Source organism: Panonychus citri, unplaced genomic scaffold (assembly GCF_014898815.1).
Source record: "Panonychus citri isolate SS breed McGregor unplaced genomic scaffold, ASM1489881v1 Contig00134, whole genome shotgun sequence".
Taxonomy (NCBI): Eukaryota; Metazoa; Arthropoda; class Arachnida; order Trombidiformes; family Tetranychidae; genus Panonychus; species Panonychus citri.
The window spans coordinates 1,835,127-1,857,346 of NW_026515539.1; the positions used below are offsets into that span (position 1 = coordinate 1,835,127).

The window sequence follows — 22,220 nt, forward strand, 5'->3', positions numbered from 1 at the left end:
TAAATGATGTTGGATTATCATATAAACACAATGTTAATCCACCAGTGAGTTTATCATGAAATCAAATGAAGAGATGAAAAAGTTTTTCTTATGATAATTAATTAAATTGTTTCCATCAATGATCAACATTAACAAATTTCCCAATCCTCATTGATCTGTTAACAGAATTACAACTAATCATAATATTATCTGATAGAAAACTTATTCATTCATAATAATAAAAAACTAACTGTTTTTTATCATCCTCATCCTCATCCTCATCCTCATCCTCATCTCACCTTATCATCTTCATCATCTACTGTTTGACTCCCATAGGAATTTAAGGTTCCATGTTAACCTCATCATCATCTTGAAACTATCGATTCAATTTAGCTTTTTTCTTCTTCCTCTCATCTTCTTTATTTTCTTCCTCATCATCATTATCATCATCTTTATCCACAAATTGGATTTTCCATCAACGACCCAAATATCATCTTCATCCTCATCCTCATCCTCATCTTCATCTTCATCATGATTATGCGAGATAATCACATAACTGACACACACTCAATTGAGATATAATCGTAATCATTTTAGTTATGATGATTATTTGAGTTAATAAAAGTTTCTCGTGTTAATGAAGTTAATTGTTGATTAAGGAGACAACAGAAAAAAAATTGAATCAAATTGACACAATGATGATAATAAATTACATTTGCATATAACAGATCAGAGATGATTAAATTGATTGTAAGATGAGGATATAATAATATACATGTATGAAAACAATAATATGTAAATTAAATACTTTTATCAATGGTGATTATTAGATTAATCAAAATGTTGACAATCTACATCATGTAATTTATTGATTGTTAATAATATTGAACAAGATTGTAATTTGATTCACCGCCACCGATGATAAATTTAGTGTACATGAAATTTAATTGTTTTCATAATTTCAATTCAAGATTGAATTCATTGTTAACAATTAACTGTTGTTCACATTTGATTTAATATATTCATGATCATTTGAAAATTGAGTCAATATATTACAATTACCTTGAGGGCAAATAATAATACAAATTGTTAGTCTAATTGTAATAATAATTTAATGATGTGCTAACAATCAAATCAATTAAAACATTGATAAACACAATCTTTAATCATTGTATTTCAATAATCAGTTGAATCAAATTGATTATTGAGTCACAATTAGTATTGTGAATATCATTTTGATTTTAACAATTAGGGATAATTATTATACCCTGAGGGTAAATATGACAGAGAAAAATAAATTATTATTATCAAGCAATTTACCTTAATCATTAATACACTCGAGTAGTAAAATAAATACCATTGGTAAGTTAGTTTTAATTGTCGAGTTAATTGTTGACCTCATTTTGGATCGATTAATCTGATTGTAATCTAACAATTGATTAATTTAATTTCTCAATTATTAGTATTGATTGTTTACTGTTTTTTTTCAACCTTCTTTTTAATTCTAATTGATCAAATTTATATCTCCATCTAACTGTTAATTTAATTTGATTTGATCAGTTTAATAAACCTGACATGAATTGCAATTGAATTGAATTAATTTTCTTACTCGTTAATCAATGTACTATTATCGTTGGATTGGCTTTAACAATTTACTAATTAGATTGATGATTAAGGTGAAAAACAGGCAAGAAGGTTGATTGTTGTAGACTCGAATCAAATTGTGATGAAAGATAATTAAATTAATCCAATTGAAATAATAATAATATAAGAAAACCTTTTTATCTTGTTAAACGAATCATTTTAATCATCATAATGATTAACCGTAAAGGTTAATTGTTAATTCTGGTCTCGTATTGATAATTGTGATAATTAATTGAATTTATATTGTAACAGTGCCAGCATAAAATCAGTTAATCAAAACATAATCAACGATTATTATATTTAAAAGAATCAGCAATTGAACCAAGTAATTGATTGTGATGATTAAAAGTTAGACTAAAAATCAGTGACAATCAACGATGAAATTATTAAATGATAATGATTAAATTAACACTTATATAGATTAAATTATTATTATTATTGATTGGGTGTGCTAATAATTAGATAATTAATCAGTGACAATTAGATAATGATGATGAGAATGATGAGAAAAATTAACTCTTAGCTTAAGATTATGATGATATTTACCTTACAAAGGTAATCAAGTTAATTAACAATTGAAGAGATGATAATGATTAAGGGAAAAAAGAGAGTTAATTGTATTAACTTGAAAGAGAATTAGTTAATCTAATTGTAACAATTATCGAAGACAAAATCATCATATTAATGATATTTACTCAATTATATTTACTTGTTGGTTCATCAACATGAACAATTTAAACTCATTTGGTTATGATAATTTAAATTAACAACCCAACGGAAAAGATGATTAACTAATAGTTAATTTAGTTATCCTATTTTTTATACAATTAATGAGACAAGTTAATTGTTAATCACCAACACTAATGATTAAACAAAACATGATTGAAACAATAATGTTATTATAATTGTCTTCTAATAAATTGTTAAGTAGGTTGATGAACGGAAAACGAGGTGAAGTAAATTAAGTTGAATTATTATTATTAGTATTCAATTTTGATTGTTAATTGTGAAAAATTGATGATAATCATACACACATTAATATTTAGTAAATTATTGAGGTAATTTAATTTGATCAAAACCAAATTAGCTCAAGGAAACAAATTGTTCAAATTCCCAATAGGAATCAACATGGAAAAGAAGCAAAAAAATTAGTTAATTATTTTTACCTTATTCAATTTTTTTCTTACTCAATTGTTTTACTACTTGTTAATCAATTGGGAATTAAACTTGATCATCATTATAATTATGTAATTGTTGGATTAGTGTTATATTGTTTGTTTGTTTTGTTAATTGTTACAATCTCAAGATCATATTTAATCAAAGTAACTTTCAATCAAACAAAGTTTCAGACATTGACATTGATAATGTTTCCTTAATCATTATCATGGTTAAGTTAATGCACTTTAATCTGTCAAAAATATTGAATTAACTTAATTATCTTAATTCAAAGGTATATTGATAATTGAATCGATGATAAATTGAAACAAAAATTATAACAAACAAAACAAAACCAATCAATCTAATTGATTAGTTGATCAGGGTTAACAAAACCAAAGAGCAATGGATTAATTTTGTCTCTCTAACGTTTCCTTTAATGATTAACTTGATTAACACGATAATTAGATTGATATGTTATTAGAATGATCAATTTTTATTTTACCAAATTAAACAATAATCAATCAACAGCCAATAAATTATTATCATGAATCAATATAACCGTAAAATAGATGATTAACTTTTTTTACCGCCTTTTGCTTTTGCCTCAGTACTTAAACCAACATAACTAATGTATTCTAATCAAATTAACTGATTGTTAGAATCAAATTGTGATTATATGAATTAACTAGTCAACCTTTTGATTGTACTTTAATTCAAATGAAGGAGGTGATGGAATATCAGTTGGAAGCCGAAACATTAGATACAATGAATGACCCGCGAATTCACCTCGAAACCGTTGAATTGAACTTATTGTCTTTCGACACACTTCATCTCGAACATTTTAATTCAATCAAATGATAAGCACTTGATAGAGGAATATACAAGTAGTATTAATATGTATAGACTTTGATATTGAGTTTTTTTATTCTATTGAAATATTTACACAAAGAGAATAATAGAGGGAGAGTAAAAAATGTGACATATAACATGCAGTTACAGATTATTGGGCCATTTCCTAATGCTTTTTCTAGGAATTATTGTAGCATCCACGTGTTAGTCTATAGAACTTCATACATCACTTTGATAAGAGTTTGATTGTAAAAAACAATCTCCTTTGAAGAATAATGAGTTTTACCTCTTTGACATTGGCGAGAAGTTTATGTGGATTGCTATTCAATAGAAATTAGATTATTAGTCGTACCTGTTGACTTTGTTCTGTAGAGTCAGTTGATTGGCTCTTTGGGAGATGTTCACTGGATTGAAGTCACACAATATTTGTTTGTATATTCTATTGAGTGTCGATGGTAGATATATTTTCAGACAGAAAGAAGATTTTATTGTTTTTGACGTTTGTAAAATGGAACTGATATCCGAACTATCGAGACATGTTAACATAGAGGTGAGTCATTGAGTTGTCAACTTTGTTGCACCGAAATTCAAAAAGTTTATCGAGCTATTGAGAATCTGAGTGGTCATGTTACTGCTAGTATTGATTTCTGTGGTTGTGCGAGCAGGAGCAGCTATTTCAAAACTCGAACTGATTGACGAGCTGGTAGCTTCTAGATTTTTAACGAGGGTTAATTGAGTTTTTACTTTGAAATCGAAGCTTTGGACGAGCTGGTGGGATTGAGACTCGGTGTACCAGTAGATTGAGTCGTCGTCTCTGAAATCGAAGCTTTGGACGAGCTGGTGGGATTGAGACTCGTACCAGTAGATTGAGTCGTCGTCTCTGAAATCGAAGCTTGACGAGCTGGTGGATTGAGACTGTGTACCAGTAGATTGAGTCGTCGTCTTGAAATCGAAGCTTGGACGAGCTGGTGGGATTGAGACTGGTGTGGCAGTAGATCGTCGTCTCTGAAATCGAAGCTTTGGACGAGTCAGGATTGAGACTGTGTACCAGATTGTCGTTGTCTTGAAATCAAGCTTTGGACGAGCTGTGGGATGAGACTGCAATTAGAGATTGAACCGTCGTCTTGAAATCGAAGCTTTGGACGAGCTGGTGGGATTGAGACTCGGTGTGGCAGTAGATTGAGTCGTCGTCTCTGAAATCGAAGCTTTGGACGAGCTGGTGGGATTGAGACTCGGTGTACCAGTAGATTGAGTCGTCGTCTCTGAAATCGAAGCTTTGGACGAGCTGATGAGATTGAGACTCGGTGTACCAGTAGATTGAGTCGTTGTCTCTGAAATCGAAGCTTTGGACGAGCTGGTGGGATTGAGACTCGATGTACCAGTAGATTGAGTCGTTGTCTCTGAAATCGAAGCTTTGGACGAGCTGGTGGGATTGAGACTCGGTGTAGCAGTAGATTGAGTCGTCGTCTCTGAAATCGAAGCTTTGGACGAGCTGGTGGGATTGAGACTCGGTGTACCAGTAGATTGAGTCGTTGTCTCTGAAATCGAAGCTGACGATGGTGAGATTGAGACTCGGTACCAGTAGATTGAGTCGTTGTCTCTGAAATCGAAGCTTTGGACGAGCTGTGGGATTGAGACTCGGTGTCAGTAGATTGAGCGTCGTCTCTGAATCGAAGCTGGACGAGCTGGTGGGATTGACTGTGTGGCAGATTGTTCTGAAATCGAAGCTTGGAGCTGGTGGATTGAGACTGATGTACCAGTAGATTGAGTCGTTGTCTCTGAAATCGAAGCTTTGGACGAGCTGGTGGGATTGAGAGACTCGTGGCAGTAGATTGAGTCGTCTCTGAATCGAAGCTTTGGACGAGCTGGTGGATTGAGACTCGTGTACCAGTAGATTGAGTCGTTGTCTCTGAAATCGAAGCTTTGGACGCTGAGATTGAGACCGGTGTACCAGATTGAGTCGTCGTCTCGAAATCGAAGCTTGGACGAGCTGGTTGGATTGAGACCGTACCAGTAGATTGAGTCGTTGTTCTGAAATCGAAGCTTTGGACGAGCTGTTGGGATTGGGACTCGGTGGCAGTAGATTGAGTCGTTGTCTCTGAAACGAAGCTTTTGACGAGCTGGTGGGATTGAGACTCAATTAGCAGATTGAGTCGTCGTCTCTGAAATCGAAGCTGGACGAGCTGGTGGGATTGAGACCTGTGTCCAGTAGATTGAGTCGTCGTCTCTGAAATCAGTTTCTGACGAGCTGCTGTGGGATTGAGACTCGGTACCAGTAGATTGAGTCGTTAGTTCTGAAATCGAAGCTTTGGACGAGCTGATGAGATTGAGACTCGGTGTACCAGTAGATTGAGTCGTCGTCTCTGAAATCGAAGCTTGGACGAGCTGTGGGATTGAGACTCGGTGGCAGTGATTGAGTCGTCTCTGAAATCGGTTGGACGAGCTGGTGATTGAGACCGGTGTACCAGTAGATTGAGTCGTTGTCTCTGAAATCGAAGCTTTGGACGAGCTGGTGGGATTGAGACTCGGTGTACCAGTAGATTGAGTCGTCGTCTCTGAAATCGAAGCTTTGGACGAGCTGGTGGGATTGAGACTCGGTGTGGCAGTAGATTGAGTCGTCGTCTCTGAAATCGAAGCTTTGGACGAGCTGGTGGGATTGAGACTCGGTGTACCAGTAGATTGAGTCGTTGTCTCTGAAATCGAAGCTTTGGACGAGCTGGTGGGATTGAGACTCGGTGTACCAGTAGTTTTTGATTGTGTTTCCTGAGAAGGAGCGTCATCAGCACAATCGTACATTCGATCATTAAACCCATATAAACAATCTTCCTTGAAATCCAAAATGATTCGAGATTGAATTCTTTCCTTGATATCCAGCTATCGAAACATCGACAACTAATCGAGTTCGAGGATACATAGAAAATGGAATAGCAATTTGTTTGACTCGATAGCTTTCAACTAAATTGCCATTATTTACTAATAATTGTTGATCCTGAAAACAAAATCTCACTCGTAATCATCCGATTGAACCATAACAATTAAATAGACAAAACCAGGTTGATTCGTTGAGTAGCGCATCATTAAACAAAATGGCGATGGTCCAGCAGGAGGCTCAAGAACTTGACTGAAAATCGTCCAGAAACACGTTGAAAACTAGTTGATTGGGAAATACTGAGTGACCAGGAATCATCGGCACCATTGTTAGGTCGATAAACAAATGAGGTGAAATATGAATCATTAGCAAATTGCAAATGACAACGATTCCCCATGAAATTGCAAACGTTTGCTGCTGATGCAACAATTAAGTAACTAAAAACAATCAATCTAATTGAAATCATTTTCAATACTAAATTGTAGTAATACACAAGACTAAAGTGTCTTTAACTTGATCAATTTACGGAAACGGAATAAGTTCATTGTCAACAATGTTTTCATAATTAAAAACAAGTCTATGGAATCTGAGAGCTATTTGATTATCTGAATCAACTAATTAACTAGATGATGATTAAGTTTTGTATTATCTTTAACACTTATTTGACTTGAAGTGCTTTTTGATTTATTGTAACTTTTTGTCAATTCAAGCAATTAAAGGGTTAATCGTTGTCTCTAAAGGCTAATGATAAATGTTGATTAATCTGATTAATGAAATTCAATCAAGAGGCAAAATGATTAAAATAAATTTTCTCAACTTGTGTTTAGGTTATAAAATTAATTGCAAGAATGATTAATTGATTGAAATTAATTAGACCACATGGAGATTTTAAAGTGTGTCAATCAAATACGAAGATTTTTAATAAAAAATAGATTTACAAACTTTTGTCGATTAATCAAGTTGATTGTTGGTTTGATTGGGAAGAGAAGGAAATATTTATATACCCCTGCTAATGAAGAAGAGAAATTGATTACTGAATTTCTTGATCAGCAGTTGATTTGAATTAATATTTATAATAATAAATCACCGACATAATTTACAAGTAGGAAGGAAAAACTATAACCGGTGATGATGTGACGAAAAAAAAATCATTTCAATTGAATGAAATTGTGAAAGCTTCAGCTTTGGGTCTTGATGGTCTTTCGTGTTGATTTGATCCTTGTCTGATTGCCGATTCAGAGACGTTGATATCCTGCATCTCAACAGGATACGAGGACTTTAAATGGGGTCGACAGAGGGAATTGCGACCTTGAAGGATACTGAGACGTTTGAATGGATCTTCGGGATCGGGTAAGAGACATCGGCCGCTTTTCAGATCCTCAAGGTTCCTTGGATCCATGAATTCACCCTCTTCATCCGCCATAGGAAGTGATCGACCTGTTCCTGGGGGGAGAGGACGTCGTTTTTTGCTCATATCATGGAAAGAGGAGCGAGTTGAACTACATGATGAGATGGATGATGAAGCATAGTGAGAGGAAGGAGCAGATTTTTTAACAGTTTTAGGGAAAATTGGTGTACTCATGGTGAAGGTTTCATTATGTTTAATTCTGTTCTGATTGTTTATTGTAGAGTTTGAGAGTTGATGAGGGTTATTGTTATTGTTCTTGCTGTTGATTGTCATTGTTGAAGATGATGATGATGCTGATGAAATTGATGAAGGTGGAGGTGGAGGAGGAGGCATTATAACTGATTGAGAAAGTTTTATTTGCTCCATTTGTAACATTTTCTCTAGATGTCGATTCTCATCGGCATATCTTTCCTTGGTTCGTCTTTCCATCATAAAAGATTCATCCAACAGTTTAACTTCACTTTCGAGAACAGAATTTTGTTGAGAAAGTTCCCGAACTTTGGCTTCGAGGCCATTACACAATTTGGTAAGTTCACCATTTCGTGTGATTAAATCATTACATGTTTTCCTTAATGAAGTTAATTCTTTCTCCCAATGAGCTGATTTCTGTTCCAACTTTTTAATCTGTTCGGCGGACCTTCTTTTATCCGCTTCTCTTTTAGAAATACAGTTTTTGAGATCACGATAAGAGTCACTTAAACGACTTTTAGTGAGAATTAATTGAGCATTCAAAGTTTCCACTTCTTGTTGTAAACGGTCCATACTGAGAACCTTAGGTTTCAATTCATCAAGTTCGTTCTTCATTTTCTCATTCGAAATTTTAACTTTCTCTAATTCCTCTTCTTGATCTTTCAACATAATTTCGGTGAAAAGAGACACTGGTTCAGCATCTAAAGCGGGCATTTCCACACCGAGAGGAATAAACTGTCCAGATTCATTTAGTAAATCCTCTTTTCTTTGCTCTTTAATGGCTTCCAATGCTTTTTGAAGTTCTTCATTCTCCATGGATGTGGCTTGATACCTTTGCGATAAATCTTCATATTTAGCTTTCAAATCAGTATAATCAACAAATTCTCTGGCGATATTTTCCATGTCCTTCATGGCTCCTTCAAATTTAACACTTAATTCTTGATTACTGGCCCAAGAGCATCGAAGCTCCTCTTCCAAATCTCTAACTTGAGTTTGGGCGAATTTTAAATCACTAAAAATAGATTCTTGTTTCACTTTGAGCACTTCAAATTCACTTTTTAGTTTGTCATGAACATCCAAGCTAACCATATTAGCCATCTCGTCATTTTGTGAATGGACCCTTTTCTTAGCCATATCCAGCTCTTCTCGAAGTTTTTTAATAATAGAATCCTTACTTTTAACTTCAAGTTCCATATCATCTGCTCGAGCTCTTTCATTGTTGAGCTTCTTTCTAATATCCATAAGTTCACGGCTAATATGATACTCTTTGTTATTTTGAGATTGAGACCGATTCCGGTCTCGCAATGGCGTCTTAATGATCGGTGTGCTCATCTTGCTGAGACTTCAAAGCTAAACCAAAAACACAAAGAGCAAGAAAGAGAAGCGCAAAAAAAATTAATAAACGGGATAAGAAAAAAAAACAGATCAAAAACAATAAGAATTAAGACACATTAAGCTGTTTACAAATCACAATCAATAAATTACTAAATTAACTCACCAACAATCAGGGAAAATATAACGATGAAAATTAAATGAAGTTTGAATTTTGGTAACAGACAAAAAAAACGTTAACTTATGTTCATTCAGAAGACGCGATCTGATTGGTCCATTTCGCTAAAAATCGATTAGAAAAGAATTTCGACTAATCGAAAATCGATTTTTCGCCAAAACAAACGAGAAAAAAATCAACAGTTGTTTTTAAATTTCTTTTAATTTCCTTTGTTTAAAGTGTTTATTTTAATTGTTATTCTGTTGATTGTGATTGATTTAATATTCTGATTGCTGGAAAGAATTTATGTTCGATTTGAATAAGAGTGTTGAATTCTATATGAAGAAATGAATTGGATTTTTTTGTTTTCGTTTAAATTTATGATGAAAATGATTGATTGAGATTTATTAGTTATTTTTGTTTCTTTGATCACTTTTAGTTACTATTTGGATACAGTTTTCTTATTTTTGGATAAATTGATAAATATCTTTTAAATTCATTAATATCAACGATTAATTTTGCATCGGATGATATTGATCTTGGTCCAAGATGTTTCAGAATATAAATTCGATCTTCATCATCATCATCAAAAGCTGCTGATCTCTTTTGACGACCAATTAAATGTGAACATTCATGATTATTTTCAAAGTTTGAATTAATCTCAGAGACCATTGGATTATCTCCTGATTGTTCAATCTCCTTACAATCAACGGTTCCATTGATGATTCCATCATCATCATCACAATCAAATCGACGAGGCATAAATGGATTCCTCTCAATGGCATAACTTTCACCTAAAGCTTTCGATCCATTGCCAACCACCTGATCAATAATTTAACGAGAAAGTTAACAGTTAAACAGATGAGAAAAATGTTCAATTTAATGTTATCACAATTAATTACCTGGATGGATAATTTTTTCCTATATGGTGTATTTAGTAATTGAACATAAGACCAAGTTATAAACTCCGAAAGTGTCAACTGTTGTTAAGAAAAGATATTTGATTATTTGAATCACTTTTGTTGAAAGGAAACTCACCTGTTCTAAAGCGATAATATCTTTCGATCTTTTATCGAATCGATATTCTTGTTCTAAAATTTCATGCCAAAAGAATTTAGTCTCTTCGTTTAATGTGATAAATGGAGCACTTTTCACTTTGATTAGTCCTTTCACCGATTCGTCAAACTCTTCTTCTTTCATCGCCATCAATATGCCAGCAAATTTCACTAGAAAAGCTTCAATTCTTGAATCAATGAATGAACAATCAAATTTATCTGCATCACTCATGACAGTTATTGAGAAACCAAGAACTCCGGAGGTTTGATGGTGACTATTGTAGACTTGATATCCTAGACCTTCTTGAGATCTTAAGGTATCGAAAAGACTTTCATACATCGAAGAGGCTAAAAGCTCGTTTAAAACACTACTACGAACATCGGCAGGTTCGAATTGATAGTAATTAGTGATTTCTGAACTTTTCTCTTCCTTATTAAAGGCCAATACACGGCAAATGTGATGACCTGGTGGTAGTTTATTAACTCGATCTTGAGCAATATTAAATTGATAAGTTGGAGAAGCAGAAACTTTTGCGGCCACTTGTTTGATCATAGTTAGAGCTTCGGTCGAGGTAACATTTCCGAGAACCAAACACTCGAGAAAAGAATTACTTAGAATTTGTCGACCAGAGGAAATGGCCATTTCTCGAGTTAGTTGGGGTAGAAAAGTTCGTCGAACTAATGAAGTCCAGAAAAGTGGTTTAATTATTGATATACGGAGGGAATTTGATAATTCGGTTGAGTCATTGAAGGCATTAAAGTATTCATTGCATAGATCACGGCGAATATTTGTAAAAGTTATTTCATCGAATTCAAGTGAAACCAAATGATCAACAATGCAAGAGATAAATTTTGATATTTTATCGTTAAAACCTACAAAGGATAAAATGAGTCCATTGTCATGAACCGTCACATAATAACGGAGACCCGCTAATGAGGCCGGATAAACGTCTTCCTCTGCCTTCATTATTAAAGCTCTGACATAAACATCAAGAGCTGCGGCCACTAAAGGATAAGAACGGGCCATTGGTGATCGGAAAATCATGTTAACACAAACTTTAGGCACTTCGTATTTGTTACTCAATTTGTACCACAATCGCCAGTTAAGAGTTTCCTTTATACATTCTGGATATTCCTTAGGAATCGAATCATCAACATTCGGTAAAATTTCAAAATTATCGGGAATAAATTCATTGGGCAACGGGAAATTAACATCGACATCGAAATCAGCTGGTTTAGTGTAGTTCAACCATCTATCGGGTATATTGTTCACCTTATATTTAGTTCCATACCATTTTTCGGTCTCAATGGGAGCTTGTGATCCATTGAAAAGTTTCTTCGAAAATATTATGTAATTGGCTCGAGATGGTGTAAGATGGGGAAAAGCTTGACGAATCAAATCTTCATCGATTTGAAACATGATTTTACGACCAGTTAGAATATGTTCAGTTCCAAAATGATTCATATTTTCGGCGATTGTAACACAGTTTCTAGTACCACTTTTCTCATTAGCATAGGCAAAAGAGTAAAGACGAATTGCTTGATCTTCCTTTAGATGATTCAAATGAGGACCTGAAGATTTAATTTTATCGATAAAAGTCCAAATATAATCGACGATTTGGTCCAGGTTTTCCATTCCAAGCGGTGTCAATTTCACTTGGATTGTAAATAGAGCTTGATACCGATTAGAAACGAACCCGTTATCGTCGTTACCTGCTACCATTTCCAATGCAAAACCTTTTTTCTTGAGAATTGAAAATAAACTTCCCTTGCCTTCATCTCCAAGAAGCGATCCAAGGTGAGATAATGGTTTGGATTTGTAATCATTGAATTTTGGTGGAAGCCAAAAGTTGATATGAAAAAAGTCTCCCGATGACACTGGTTCGATGTAGAAAAGTTTACAAAATTTAGATTCTTGGTACGGGAAAACATTCGATGAATTTACTCGTGACTCTAACGGGATGAAAGATTCACTTGTTGGTGGAATTCTAGAGAAATATTCGCACACCCACTTTTCCATGATCTCCAGATCGTATTCACCTTGAACCACAAGGCTCATGTTGGATGCATGATAATGTTGAGTCCAGAATTTCACCACTTCCTCGTTGAGATTTATACCTTTGGCCTTTGGCTCATCAACAAGACTTTTGGCATTACCAAAAGAGAATTTGTACAAATCGTGATCAGGTAAGACTAAAGTGGCGAATAAACTGTCAGTCCGACATTCATCATCATTAAGAGAATTGAGAAACTCATTGTCAATAGGACGAATTTCGTTATATAAACTCGATTCTCTAAACAATGGAGATACAAAGATGGCAGCGAATCGTTGAAGTGACTCTTGAAGGTACCGATTGGGCACTTGGAACTCGTAGACTGTGTCCTCGAATTCAGTGTGAGCATTAACATAACCACTTTTTCTGTTAAGAAAAGTGTCAAATGAATTCTCTTCAGGATATTCCTTGTTGCCCATGAGAATTACATGTTCCACCAGATGAGCTAATCCTTGGACATTAAGAGGATCCGAAAGTGTACCTACTCGAACTGAAAGAGCAGCTCCACAAAGCTTTTTACCCTCTTTTTGTTCACCTGTTGAATAAGAGAAAGAAACAGAAATTGAATAAAAAGTAATTGATTCCAATGAGAAAAAAGGATAAATCACCAAATACCTTACCGATACTCGCAGTTTCATCTGAAGCATCTGATTCATCATCATCATGATGAGAGGTTTCCGATGAAGTGGCCGATGGTGTGGGTGATGGTGGACAATCAGTCGGATGACCACAAGGGTCCGAAATCAGAAGAGCTCGTAAACCATTAATCAATGTAACCAATTTATACCTTTTCTTATCATTAATTGACTTAAGAATGGCTCCTTCTTTCACTAAGTACTTGGCAAACATTGCGCTCAATCAGCTACCTGTTGACGACACTAATTGTTGGTAAATAATATCCAAAACTGGATGGACAATAAAAAAAATCAAGGATAAGACAATCAACAAGATGATATTAATTAAAAATGGCCACTCAACAGAAAACAAAACATAAAATAAAACCAAAACCAAAACCAAAACAAACACAATTTACTTACTTTTGATGGATGGAAATTAATGTGAGTAATTAAATTGCTAAAGATGATTAGAAGAAGGTTATTGATTATGGTCAACAGCTAATCATCCAGACTAATCAGCGTTTCTTTAAGTTAGAGAATTAAAATTAAACAAAACATGTTGACAACATGAAGAAAATCCTGTTTATCAAAATTCATCCGAAAACTATGGTTACCCGAATAGCGGTTAAATTAAATTAAATGGTGATCATGAAATTGAATTAATTGTTGGACAATTTGGAAATTTATTCTTTAATAGTGATTTTCATTTGTTATTGAAAGTAAAAGGGTATCATCAGTATGATGGTAAATTGATTAATTGGTTTTCCATGGATGAAGAGTAAATGTTGTTGATTGTTGGCTGTTCGTTTAAGTTGATTGGCACCAATTGTTGGACATCTTTAACTGTGATTAACCGATGATCGGTAATATATTCCAATCCTTTGTACATAAAGAAACCGGAAAACAATGAACCTGAACGGAAATAAGGCCACCAGAACTTGAAGTCTTGCCATAAGAGATGGTAGGGAATAGAATCAATTGGAAACCATTTTGGTTTCATTTCCTCTGATTCCATTGGAGTTCCAGAGAAAGAGGTGACTTGATAAACATGAGATTCATGGACATCAGAATAAGTATCAGAATCGAAACATAAAATTCCAACTTTGTTCATCTCCTTGACGATTAACGATGATTCTTCATAAAGTTCCCTTCGAACCGAGACCTCGATATCTTCAAATTGTTCAACTTTACCACCGAATCCACTCCAAATTCCGACACCGAATCCTCGCTTCTTGTAACCCAACAGAACTTGATTAGTCTCTTGATCAGTAACCAGAACTAAATTGTACACTTTTCGCCCTCTATTCATTTCCTAAGATATTAATCCATTATCAGATTAAGAAGAAGATGTTGATACAAATTATTAATATGAATTAGAGTCACAAACATGACTTACTTATGATGACTTACTTATGATCGTTTTAAAAAAGTGAAACAAATTGGTTATAATCAACAGGCGATTGGAAAGACAACTATTAAGTAATTTAGTGATCAAATTAATCTGTGAAATCAAATAAACAAAGGGATTGAAAATGTCAATGGAAAGTGTTAAAGTCAAATTGATTGCTTTCGCTTCAGCAAGAGACTTGCTAAAACAATCAGAGATTACAATTAACTTACCTAAGGTTTGGTCGACTGATGATAAACTGAAGCGACATATTTGTGTTAATCTTTTTCCACAATTAACTGTAATCCAATCAACAATTATCTTGGCAATTAACGAGGAATACGTTCATCAACAATCACAGATAATCCTTAATGAGTCGGATGTAATTGCTCTGATTCCTCCAATTACTGGGGGGTAGAATAACTTAAACATGATACAACAAGTGTACCATTGATTATTATTGTATTAGATCAACAGTGATGATATTAAATCAACATGATCAGATAATTAAAGAGTAAAATCGTAATTAAAAATTGAAAGAAAAGCCTATTCAATCATCTTTCATTTCTTCCGGTTAATCATAGTAAAAGGGATGATAATCAACTTAATCATCACACTTAATTTGATTCCTTACCCAACATATAATCTCAAATTCAATCATCAAGGTGACAATTAATTTCCAACACAATTAATAGTCAATTAAATGGATCAACAATTTCGTCAGTTTTGTTTACATTAAATTCTGATCGTCGATACATCGATTGACTGAATCGATGGTGGAAAATGAAAACATTTTTGAGGAAAAATGTCAACAAATTTTGGTGATCAAGTTGATTGTTAATTTAAGTTAATTTCTAATTGTTTATTTATTCTTGTTTAAAGTAAATTAGTTAATTTAACTAGTCCACAATTGAAATTTTACATTAAATTTGTGGCTTGAGTTTAAAAGATGAGCTGGTAAGTGAAAGTGTTTTGTTTAGTCTAATGATTGTTGATTCAATGTTTTTATTTGTTTATTTGTTTTTAATTGTGATTGTTTTGTTATTTTGATTGATTTAAATTGTTAGGAATCCATTGAGGAAAATTACTTCATCTTTTGGCCAATCTTCCGTTCCAACTCCTGGTAACAATAATGGTAATAATAATGATGAATTATTGGTAAATCTTTCGGGTTTAGATAATTTCGGTTCAACTACAAATTCTGATGGATCTTTATTACCTGATGAAGTGATTAAATTAACTGGACGAGTTGATGGAGTTGAATTAGCTACTAAAAAGATTCACAAAAGTGGTAAAAAATTGACCGAAACGATTATTAAATTTAGTCGACATGAAAGTAAATTAAGTGAAGATTTAGCCAACAGTTTATTGTGTCAACAATATTATCCACAATTTCGTGAATTGGTTCAAGACTGGCACACATTTAATTGCGAGACCAGTGAATTTGGCGATAATCTAGGAGTGGCAATTCAAAGGATGATTGTTGATCCAACAAAAAAGTTCCAATCGATTCTGAATGATGTGAAAAACGAATTGAATAAGCATAAAACGTTATCCGAATCATTGATCAAATTGAATTCAAAGGTTTCCCAATTGAGTAAGAAGGAGAAAACTGGTAATGTTTTTGTCGCTTTAGAAAAGACTAAAACTCAGCTCACTGAAACGGAAGAAAAATTTGACAAACAATCAAAGTTAATTGCTGATCAAGTTCCTGCATTACTTGACTCACGAATCAAATATTTCAACCTTGTCTTGAAGGACTAATCAAATCAGAATTGCTTTTCTGGGGCGACTCTTTTGGTACATTTAATTCACATTCAACAATGTCCAATGAATTTTCACAAATTTCGACCAAAAATTGGAACGACTATTCAGCCAAACAAGCGCAACTTTTATCCTCAATTTCATCTCTATCAATTGTTGGTGATCAAGGGGGTTAATCATCATCATTAACTGTTTAACTAATTTATTTACACAACTATCAGATTTTTTTTCTAAATTCTCATTATTTTTTTTTTCAATTTAAAATCAATTCTTGTAAACCTGAGAATCAAAATTATTAAACGAATCAAGTCAAAGACTTTGAGTTCTTAATCATCTTTAAATCATTTGTACAGGTGATGATAATCAAATGACCATTTTAAGATATTACATCGTTTAAATAAGAGGGTATAATTTGCTTTGGTTGAATTTATCTCTCATTGATTGTATTTGATTGAAAACTCAAAGTCTTTGGCTGTATAAGAGACAAACCAGAATTTATAAGAAACAACCTTCCCATCAATTAATTTTCATCAACTCTACTAATTTACAGATTAATAAACGACACGAATGGAAACAATTATCAGAATGTAAAATAGGATAATCAAATTGATTTCAAGTTTAAATACTTTTGAATGAATAAATTCTCCCGAAATTAATTCACCGAAATAAGTCATTTTCAATATGAAAATTGTGAAAACAAATCACAATGAAAAGATTAACTGTAAGTTTTAGTTAATTATGATATTACAGGTCTTAGATTATTTCTCTCTCAGATTTGATTCCAGTAAGATTTGTTGTTTGGGGCAGAACCTTTTTGAGCTTGGTACATAGACCTTTGACCGCCTACACCGGCTCCTCCACTTTGAGAAGTATCAGCTTGAAGTGTGTGATGTAACATAGATGGTTGGGTTTGCGGCATCATTGGGATATATTGATTTGGTGGCTGAGGTGCATACGTTGATCCTAACGTATTTGCTTGTTGGGCTCCGGCCATGTTGAATGGGGGTGGGGTGGCTGTTTGAAAACTAGTTGGTTTGTCGTAACTCTGAATAGTTGGTAAGAGACAAAAAGTGTCAATCATTGGTGGATAAGCATAAGCATAATCTCTCATGTAAATCTGAGGATAACCAACTAATATACTTTCAGAATTGAAACTTACTTTGTTCAGTTGAGGGTGACTTTTTCCATACATGGCATTAGAACCAGAAAGATCGTTAGCGTTACTGACATTGATTCCTTTAACCTGTTGTTGACCTGTTGATGGACCATAATTGGTTTTGACATAATCTGTTGGGGGAGGAACTGCAGCTAAGGAATCATAGCCAGCCGAAGCATAAGAATGAGATCCATAACCAGTTGTCCCTTTAGGGAAAGCCGATCCTGTGGAGCCAGTATTTGTGGCTGGTGTTACAGGGAAAATTGGAGCTGCAGGACCGTATAAACTTTGCGGCATCATATTAACACCGGGAGTGTAAAAGAAGCTGTAAGCGGCATGAGGTATCTGGCCAAAAATAGCTTGATTATGAGTCTGAGACACTGGTGACTGTGTGGACACAACATTAGAACCATCATTATCAGCTCGGCTATACTTCAGATCTAACGAGACAAAGAAAAGTTAATTAGTATGACAATCGAGGTGTGAAAATTTGAACCAGATTAGGTTTAATAGTTTACCTGTATTAGCAGAGTAGGCAAAATTGTGATCTCTAGCATGAGGCGCAGTTGGAATTGAGGAAACATCATAGAAAGGATAGAAAGCCGATAATCCAGCTTGACTCATTATGTACTGAGTTCCCATGAGAGGTGTAACTCCAGGAGGGACATTAGGTATTCCCTTACCAGCTATAAAAGGAGAGATGAGAAATATGTTCATTAGTAAACTAATATGTCACAAAATGATAAAAATGTAACATTTGCAGTAGGAATACTTACTTGCAGTAAGAGAGTTTTTCAGGACATTAGTTGTAACAGTTGAATTTGAAACAAGGCCTAAAGATCCTCCAGGGGCAACATTAGGTACACCTTGAGTAAGATCATAATTGTGTTTGTGTTGAGTGTTGGATGCGTCCAAATCTTTAATACCTCCAGTTTTTTGCCCTGAAACATTTACATGGCTCGTTGCTGCACTAACTGGTTGGAAATTAGAGTAGTTGGTAGCTGATGAATATGCCCCAGGAGTTTGATTAGTTGAATAATAGGGTGTGGATGTAGTAGATGCACCATAGTTAATATTAGCTCCATAAGCAGAAGTTGGATCGGCTTGTGGATAAGATGTATTTTTGTAGCTTGACATATCACCTGTTGAAGTTTTCGAGGAGGTTTGAACTTGCGATGGTCCACTTTGGTAAATGTTCTTATTGTGGTTACCATCCAATACTTTTGTTCCATAATTAGCTGAAGCGGCCTTGTTTCTGTCGAGACCCATTTCAGCAGCTATTGTCTGATGACCAAGAACAGAGTTTTGTAAAACTAGATCCGATGCTGTCCCGGCTGAAGATTTTACATTACCACTTCCGGTGTTCTGATTGTTATTGGCTGCACGGAAAGCATTATCAGAGACCGCTTGGTTTAATAAACCAGATGAACCAAGGCTATTTGCGCCTGGAACAGAAGTGGGACCAGGAGCTGGTTTAACCTGGTTTGTTTTAGATTTAACATGATTCACAGCATCATGGAAGGCATTATTGGCCTCAGGCCCTAGATCAAAAGGCATAGCGCCAAATTGCACGTTCAACGCAGATATAGAGTCATTGGATGGCATTTCTACGGCAGATTCAGGTATTTTACTCGATCTCTTAACAGTAAGTCGTGGAGGTTTAGCTGAAGAAAGGCTACCAGAAGAATTATCGACTGCAACCTCCAGCTGCCGTTGCGACAAATCAGATACCTGATTGTCTAGACTATCCGAATTCATAATATTAGCATTGTTTGAATTATAAGTTGTTGTTGGAATTCCAACCAATGATTTAATGTTCTCCGTTGCTTGTTTGGTGTACTGACTTAAAGAGAATTTGTTGATTTGAGGTGATGCTTGAGAAGAAACTGCTTGTTGTTGTAATTGCTGTAGTAGAGCAGCTCCGGCAGAAGAGTTTGTCGCGCTACTTCGAGGCACATTGCTGCCTAAAATAGAGCTCATCGATTGTTGACTTGGTTGGTTGGGTGAATCATTGCTTTGTTTACCTAATAGACTACCAAAGTTAAGACCTTGATTAGTAGAGTTGGTGATAGGATTAGACGGTAGATCACCACCAATATCTTCCTTTTCTGTCAATGCTTTGGTACTTGGTGTGAAAACTTTTGTTTCCATTAACTAATGAAAGAGAGCGAGAGAAAGAGAGCAAGATGAGAAATTACGTAAAATTAAAACACGAGCAAAAATCGAGAAAAATTCTACTTACACTAGAGTCCCAATCTTCTTCACTCCAGTCTTCATTACCGGCAAAATCAGACCAGTTACCGACGTTCATTGTGGTACACTCGTTGGTTAATTTGCTGTTAGCTTGATCAGCTGTACTGTTGGTCCATGTATCGATAGAATTGGGGAAACCATCATTGTTGCTACTATTAGCCGTGGTTGTGGTGTTTCTATAACCCTTATTCTGGAATAAACGAGCTCCACGACCACTACCTGTACCTCGGTTTGAGAAATTACCTCGAGTTGAGCCACGACCCCGGCCTCTCCGGCTATCACCACGCCTTGGAGGTAAATTTTTATTATTGGCATTATCATCTGGTGCCGTGTTTTCATTATTCTCGCTGGTTATATCACTTTTTTCGTCCTTTTGTTTCCAATTAGAGGATTTACCGCTGCCACCTGCTCCTCTTTGAAGACGAGGTCCTCCGCGTCCTCTATTGCTGGATACCTTCTTATCTCCAGTGTATGAAGACTCTGTAAACAAGAACAAGTAGAAATAAGTATAAGAAAAGAAGCCAATTAACAGAAAAAATGCTTAAAAAACAAAATGACAAACATACCGTTGGCATTGGATTTATCTTCTTTATCTGGTTGCGATGATTGAGAAACAACGACGGCTTTTGGTTTCTTCTTTTTTCCAGTGCTTATCCATTCAGTATTTTTAACTGATTCCCCTTCCAGAATCATATCGATGGCTCTGTCTAGACTATTGTCACAATCATGTAGAGCAACCACCGCTTCATCTCGGGTAGCATTGGTCAACTCAATTATTTTCTCAACTTTACCTTGAAGTTCAGAAATATCAGTTTTATCAATCATAAGATCAGCAATTCTTCTCTGTTCAGCTGATGGTTGCTGTAAGTAAAAAAAAGAGAGAAATATGAGATTAGTAAAATTAATTAGATACCTGTTGAAGTGGAAATAAATCAATCTAAGGCGCACTAAATCCGTCATCATCATTGAATTTGATGCTTGACAAATACAAATAAATTTAGGATAATTCAGAGCTTGCATATGGTGGTAAACAAAATATCATCTCTTACCTTTGGGCTCACTTTAGCTTGCCGGTCAGTGGTCGCCGAACCGTGTGTTCGGTCTTTAGTTGATGTGGACATGTTCCTGGGAATAGAAAAACACCAAAGGATGAAAATTTATCACTGACGATGGAAAATGAATTAAAATCGAATAAATTTAGAAAAACAAAACAAGAAAAAAAGGGCGATAGATAGACAGAAAGAGAGCTGATGCTGATGATATAGGCGATGAAGAATGAATGAGGAGGGAGAAAGAGACAAGGAGAGAGAGAGATACAGAAAAAAAGAGAGTGAGACAAAAATGCAAATGGTGATATTCAATTTAAACAGATTAAGGGTAGACCGGGAGGATAAGGGGATTAGGAATAAAACAGGATAAACAAGATGACCAGATTAAGGGGAGATTTTAAGATGGAAAAGAAAAACAATGAGTGAGTAAAAGATTAGAGGGAGAGATAAACGAGAGATAGAGTAAGAACACAAATAGAGCAAAAACAAAGATGGTAGAAAGAGAATAGAATAAATACAAAAAAAAATATGAGAGAGAAGGAGAGATAGAAAGAAAGAAAAAAAATTTCTTAGAATGAAGATAAAAAAGAGATAAAATAAGGAGAGTAACAAGGAATGGAAATTGGTTAACGGTGAGTTTTAACCCAAGATGGTGGCTGAGTTGTTAATCCCAACACACAACACACACCGTGGAAACAAAATAGAAACACAACCAAAACTACCTGTCAGACTGTGATTTAAGTTGACGATTAGAGTTAGAAAGTCACTCACCTTAATTACGTTGTCCTCAGAGATCAACTTTAAGCTAAAACCTCATAACAATTTACAAATCAAAAAGAAAATAAACCAAAGATTATTAACAAATTTTACTTATTCGTTTTTCTCATACAATTTTCAATACAAAACCGAACAAAAGAAACAAACATGCGTCACAAGCTCCGGAAACACATTTTAGAAGTTGCGCCATCTCTCGGTCGTGCGACGCACTACACATTCGATTTTTTTGAAAACTCACCAGTTCGTTTTTCGGCTCTCGAACATTTAGTTTTTTTTGGTCTTGGGGCATCTCGGCGTTTTGGGTATCACAATTAACTGGCGGTGTTTTGGTTTTTAGGTTTGTGTGTCGATCAATGAGAGAAAATTTTAAAATAAACAATCACATTATTGATTCAATTCAAATTCGTATCCATTGTTAATCAAATATTGATGAAAGTTGTAATATTTACTTTTGTAACTTTTCAACGTTCACATGATACACTAATTAACAAGTTGATTCTATTAATCTTTAATAGTTTATTTG

At 34.6% G+C, this 22,220-nt stretch overlaps 5 protein-coding genes across 7 annotated transcripts; 1 reads left to right on the forward strand and 4 right to left on the reverse strand.

Moving 5' to 3' along the window:
* Positions 1 to 7,385: 7,385 nt before the first annotated feature.
* On the reverse strand, positions 7,386 to 9,748 carry LOC128391500 (CAP-Gly domain-containing linker protein 1-like). The gene is made up of 2 exons (XM_053351399.1): positions 9,595 to 9,748; positions 7,386 to 9,446 (listed from the first exon to the last, which is right to left on the reverse strand). The coding sequence occupies exon 2, from the start codon at positions 9,426 to 9,428 to the stop codon at positions 7,653 to 7,655; it is 1,776 nt and encodes a 591-aa protein (XP_053207374.1). The 5' UTR covers positions 9,429 to 9,446; positions 9,595 to 9,748; the 3' UTR covers positions 7,386 to 7,652.
* A 214-nt stretch (positions 9,749 to 9,962) lies between these two features.
* LOC128391498 (nardilysin-like) lies at positions 9,963 to 13,877 on the reverse strand. Its single transcript, XM_053351395.1, has 5 exons — positions 13,732 to 13,877; positions 13,315 to 13,599; positions 10,624 to 13,229; positions 10,488 to 10,565; positions 9,963 to 10,407 (listed from the first exon to the last, which is right to left on the reverse strand). The coding sequence occupies exons 2-5, from the start codon at positions 13,541 to 13,543 to the stop codon at positions 10,021 to 10,023; spliced, it is 3,300 nt and encodes a 1,099-aa protein (XP_053207370.1). The 5' UTR covers positions 13,544 to 13,599; positions 13,732 to 13,877; the 3' UTR covers positions 9,963 to 10,020.
* Positions 13,878 to 13,970: 93 nt separating this feature from the next.
* LOC128391502 (oxidized purine nucleoside triphosphate hydrolase-like) lies at positions 13,971 to 15,439 on the reverse strand. 2 transcript variants are annotated; one of them, XM_053351401.1, is made up of 4 exons: positions 15,333 to 15,439; positions 14,932 to 15,121; positions 14,722 to 14,812; positions 13,971 to 14,623 (listed from the first exon to the last, which is right to left on the reverse strand). In XM_053351401.1, exon 4 carries the CDS (start codon positions 14,618 to 14,620, stop codon positions 14,045 to 14,047), a length of 576 nt encoding a protein of 191 aa, XP_053207376.1. In that variant the 5' UTR covers positions 14,621 to 14,623; positions 14,722 to 14,812; positions 14,932 to 15,121; positions 15,333 to 15,439; the 3' UTR covers positions 13,971 to 14,044. The 2 variants fall into 2 exon arrangements, with proteins under 2 accessions (XP_053207376.1, XP_053207377.1); XM_053351402.1 differs by having other exon boundaries at positions 14,708 to 14,812.
* Positions 15,440 to 15,446: 7 nt separating this feature from the next.
* LOC128391501 (bridging integrator 3-like) lies at positions 15,447 to 16,784 on the forward strand. Its single transcript, XM_053351400.1, is given in 3 exon segments — positions 15,447 to 15,655; positions 15,766 to 16,439; positions 16,442 to 16,784. Coding segments are annotated over 3 exon segments (879 nt in total). The 5' UTR covers positions 15,447 to 15,647; the 3' UTR covers positions 16,639 to 16,784.
* A 385-nt stretch (positions 16,785 to 17,169) lies between these two features.
* On the reverse strand, positions 17,170 to 21,849 carry LOC128391499 (ubiquitin-associated protein 2-like). Of its 2 annotated transcripts, none has more exons than XM_053351396.1 (8): positions 21,692 to 21,849; positions 20,921 to 20,996; positions 20,438 to 20,732; positions 19,861 to 20,351; positions 18,395 to 19,772; positions 18,137 to 18,304; positions 17,622 to 18,058; positions 17,170 to 17,507 (listed from the first exon to the last, which is right to left on the reverse strand). In XM_053351396.1, the coding sequence occupies exons 2-8, from the start codon at positions 20,990 to 20,992 to the stop codon at positions 17,232 to 17,234; spliced, it is 3,117 nt and encodes a 1,038-aa protein (XP_053207371.1). In that variant the 5' UTR covers positions 20,993 to 20,996; positions 21,692 to 21,849; the 3' UTR covers positions 17,170 to 17,231. The 2 variants fall into 2 exon arrangements, with proteins under 2 accessions (XP_053207371.1, XP_053207373.1); XM_053351398.1 differs by having other exon boundaries at positions 20,921 to 21,034; positions 21,692 to 21,830.
* Between the last annotated feature and the right edge of the window lie 371 nt (positions 21,850 to 22,220).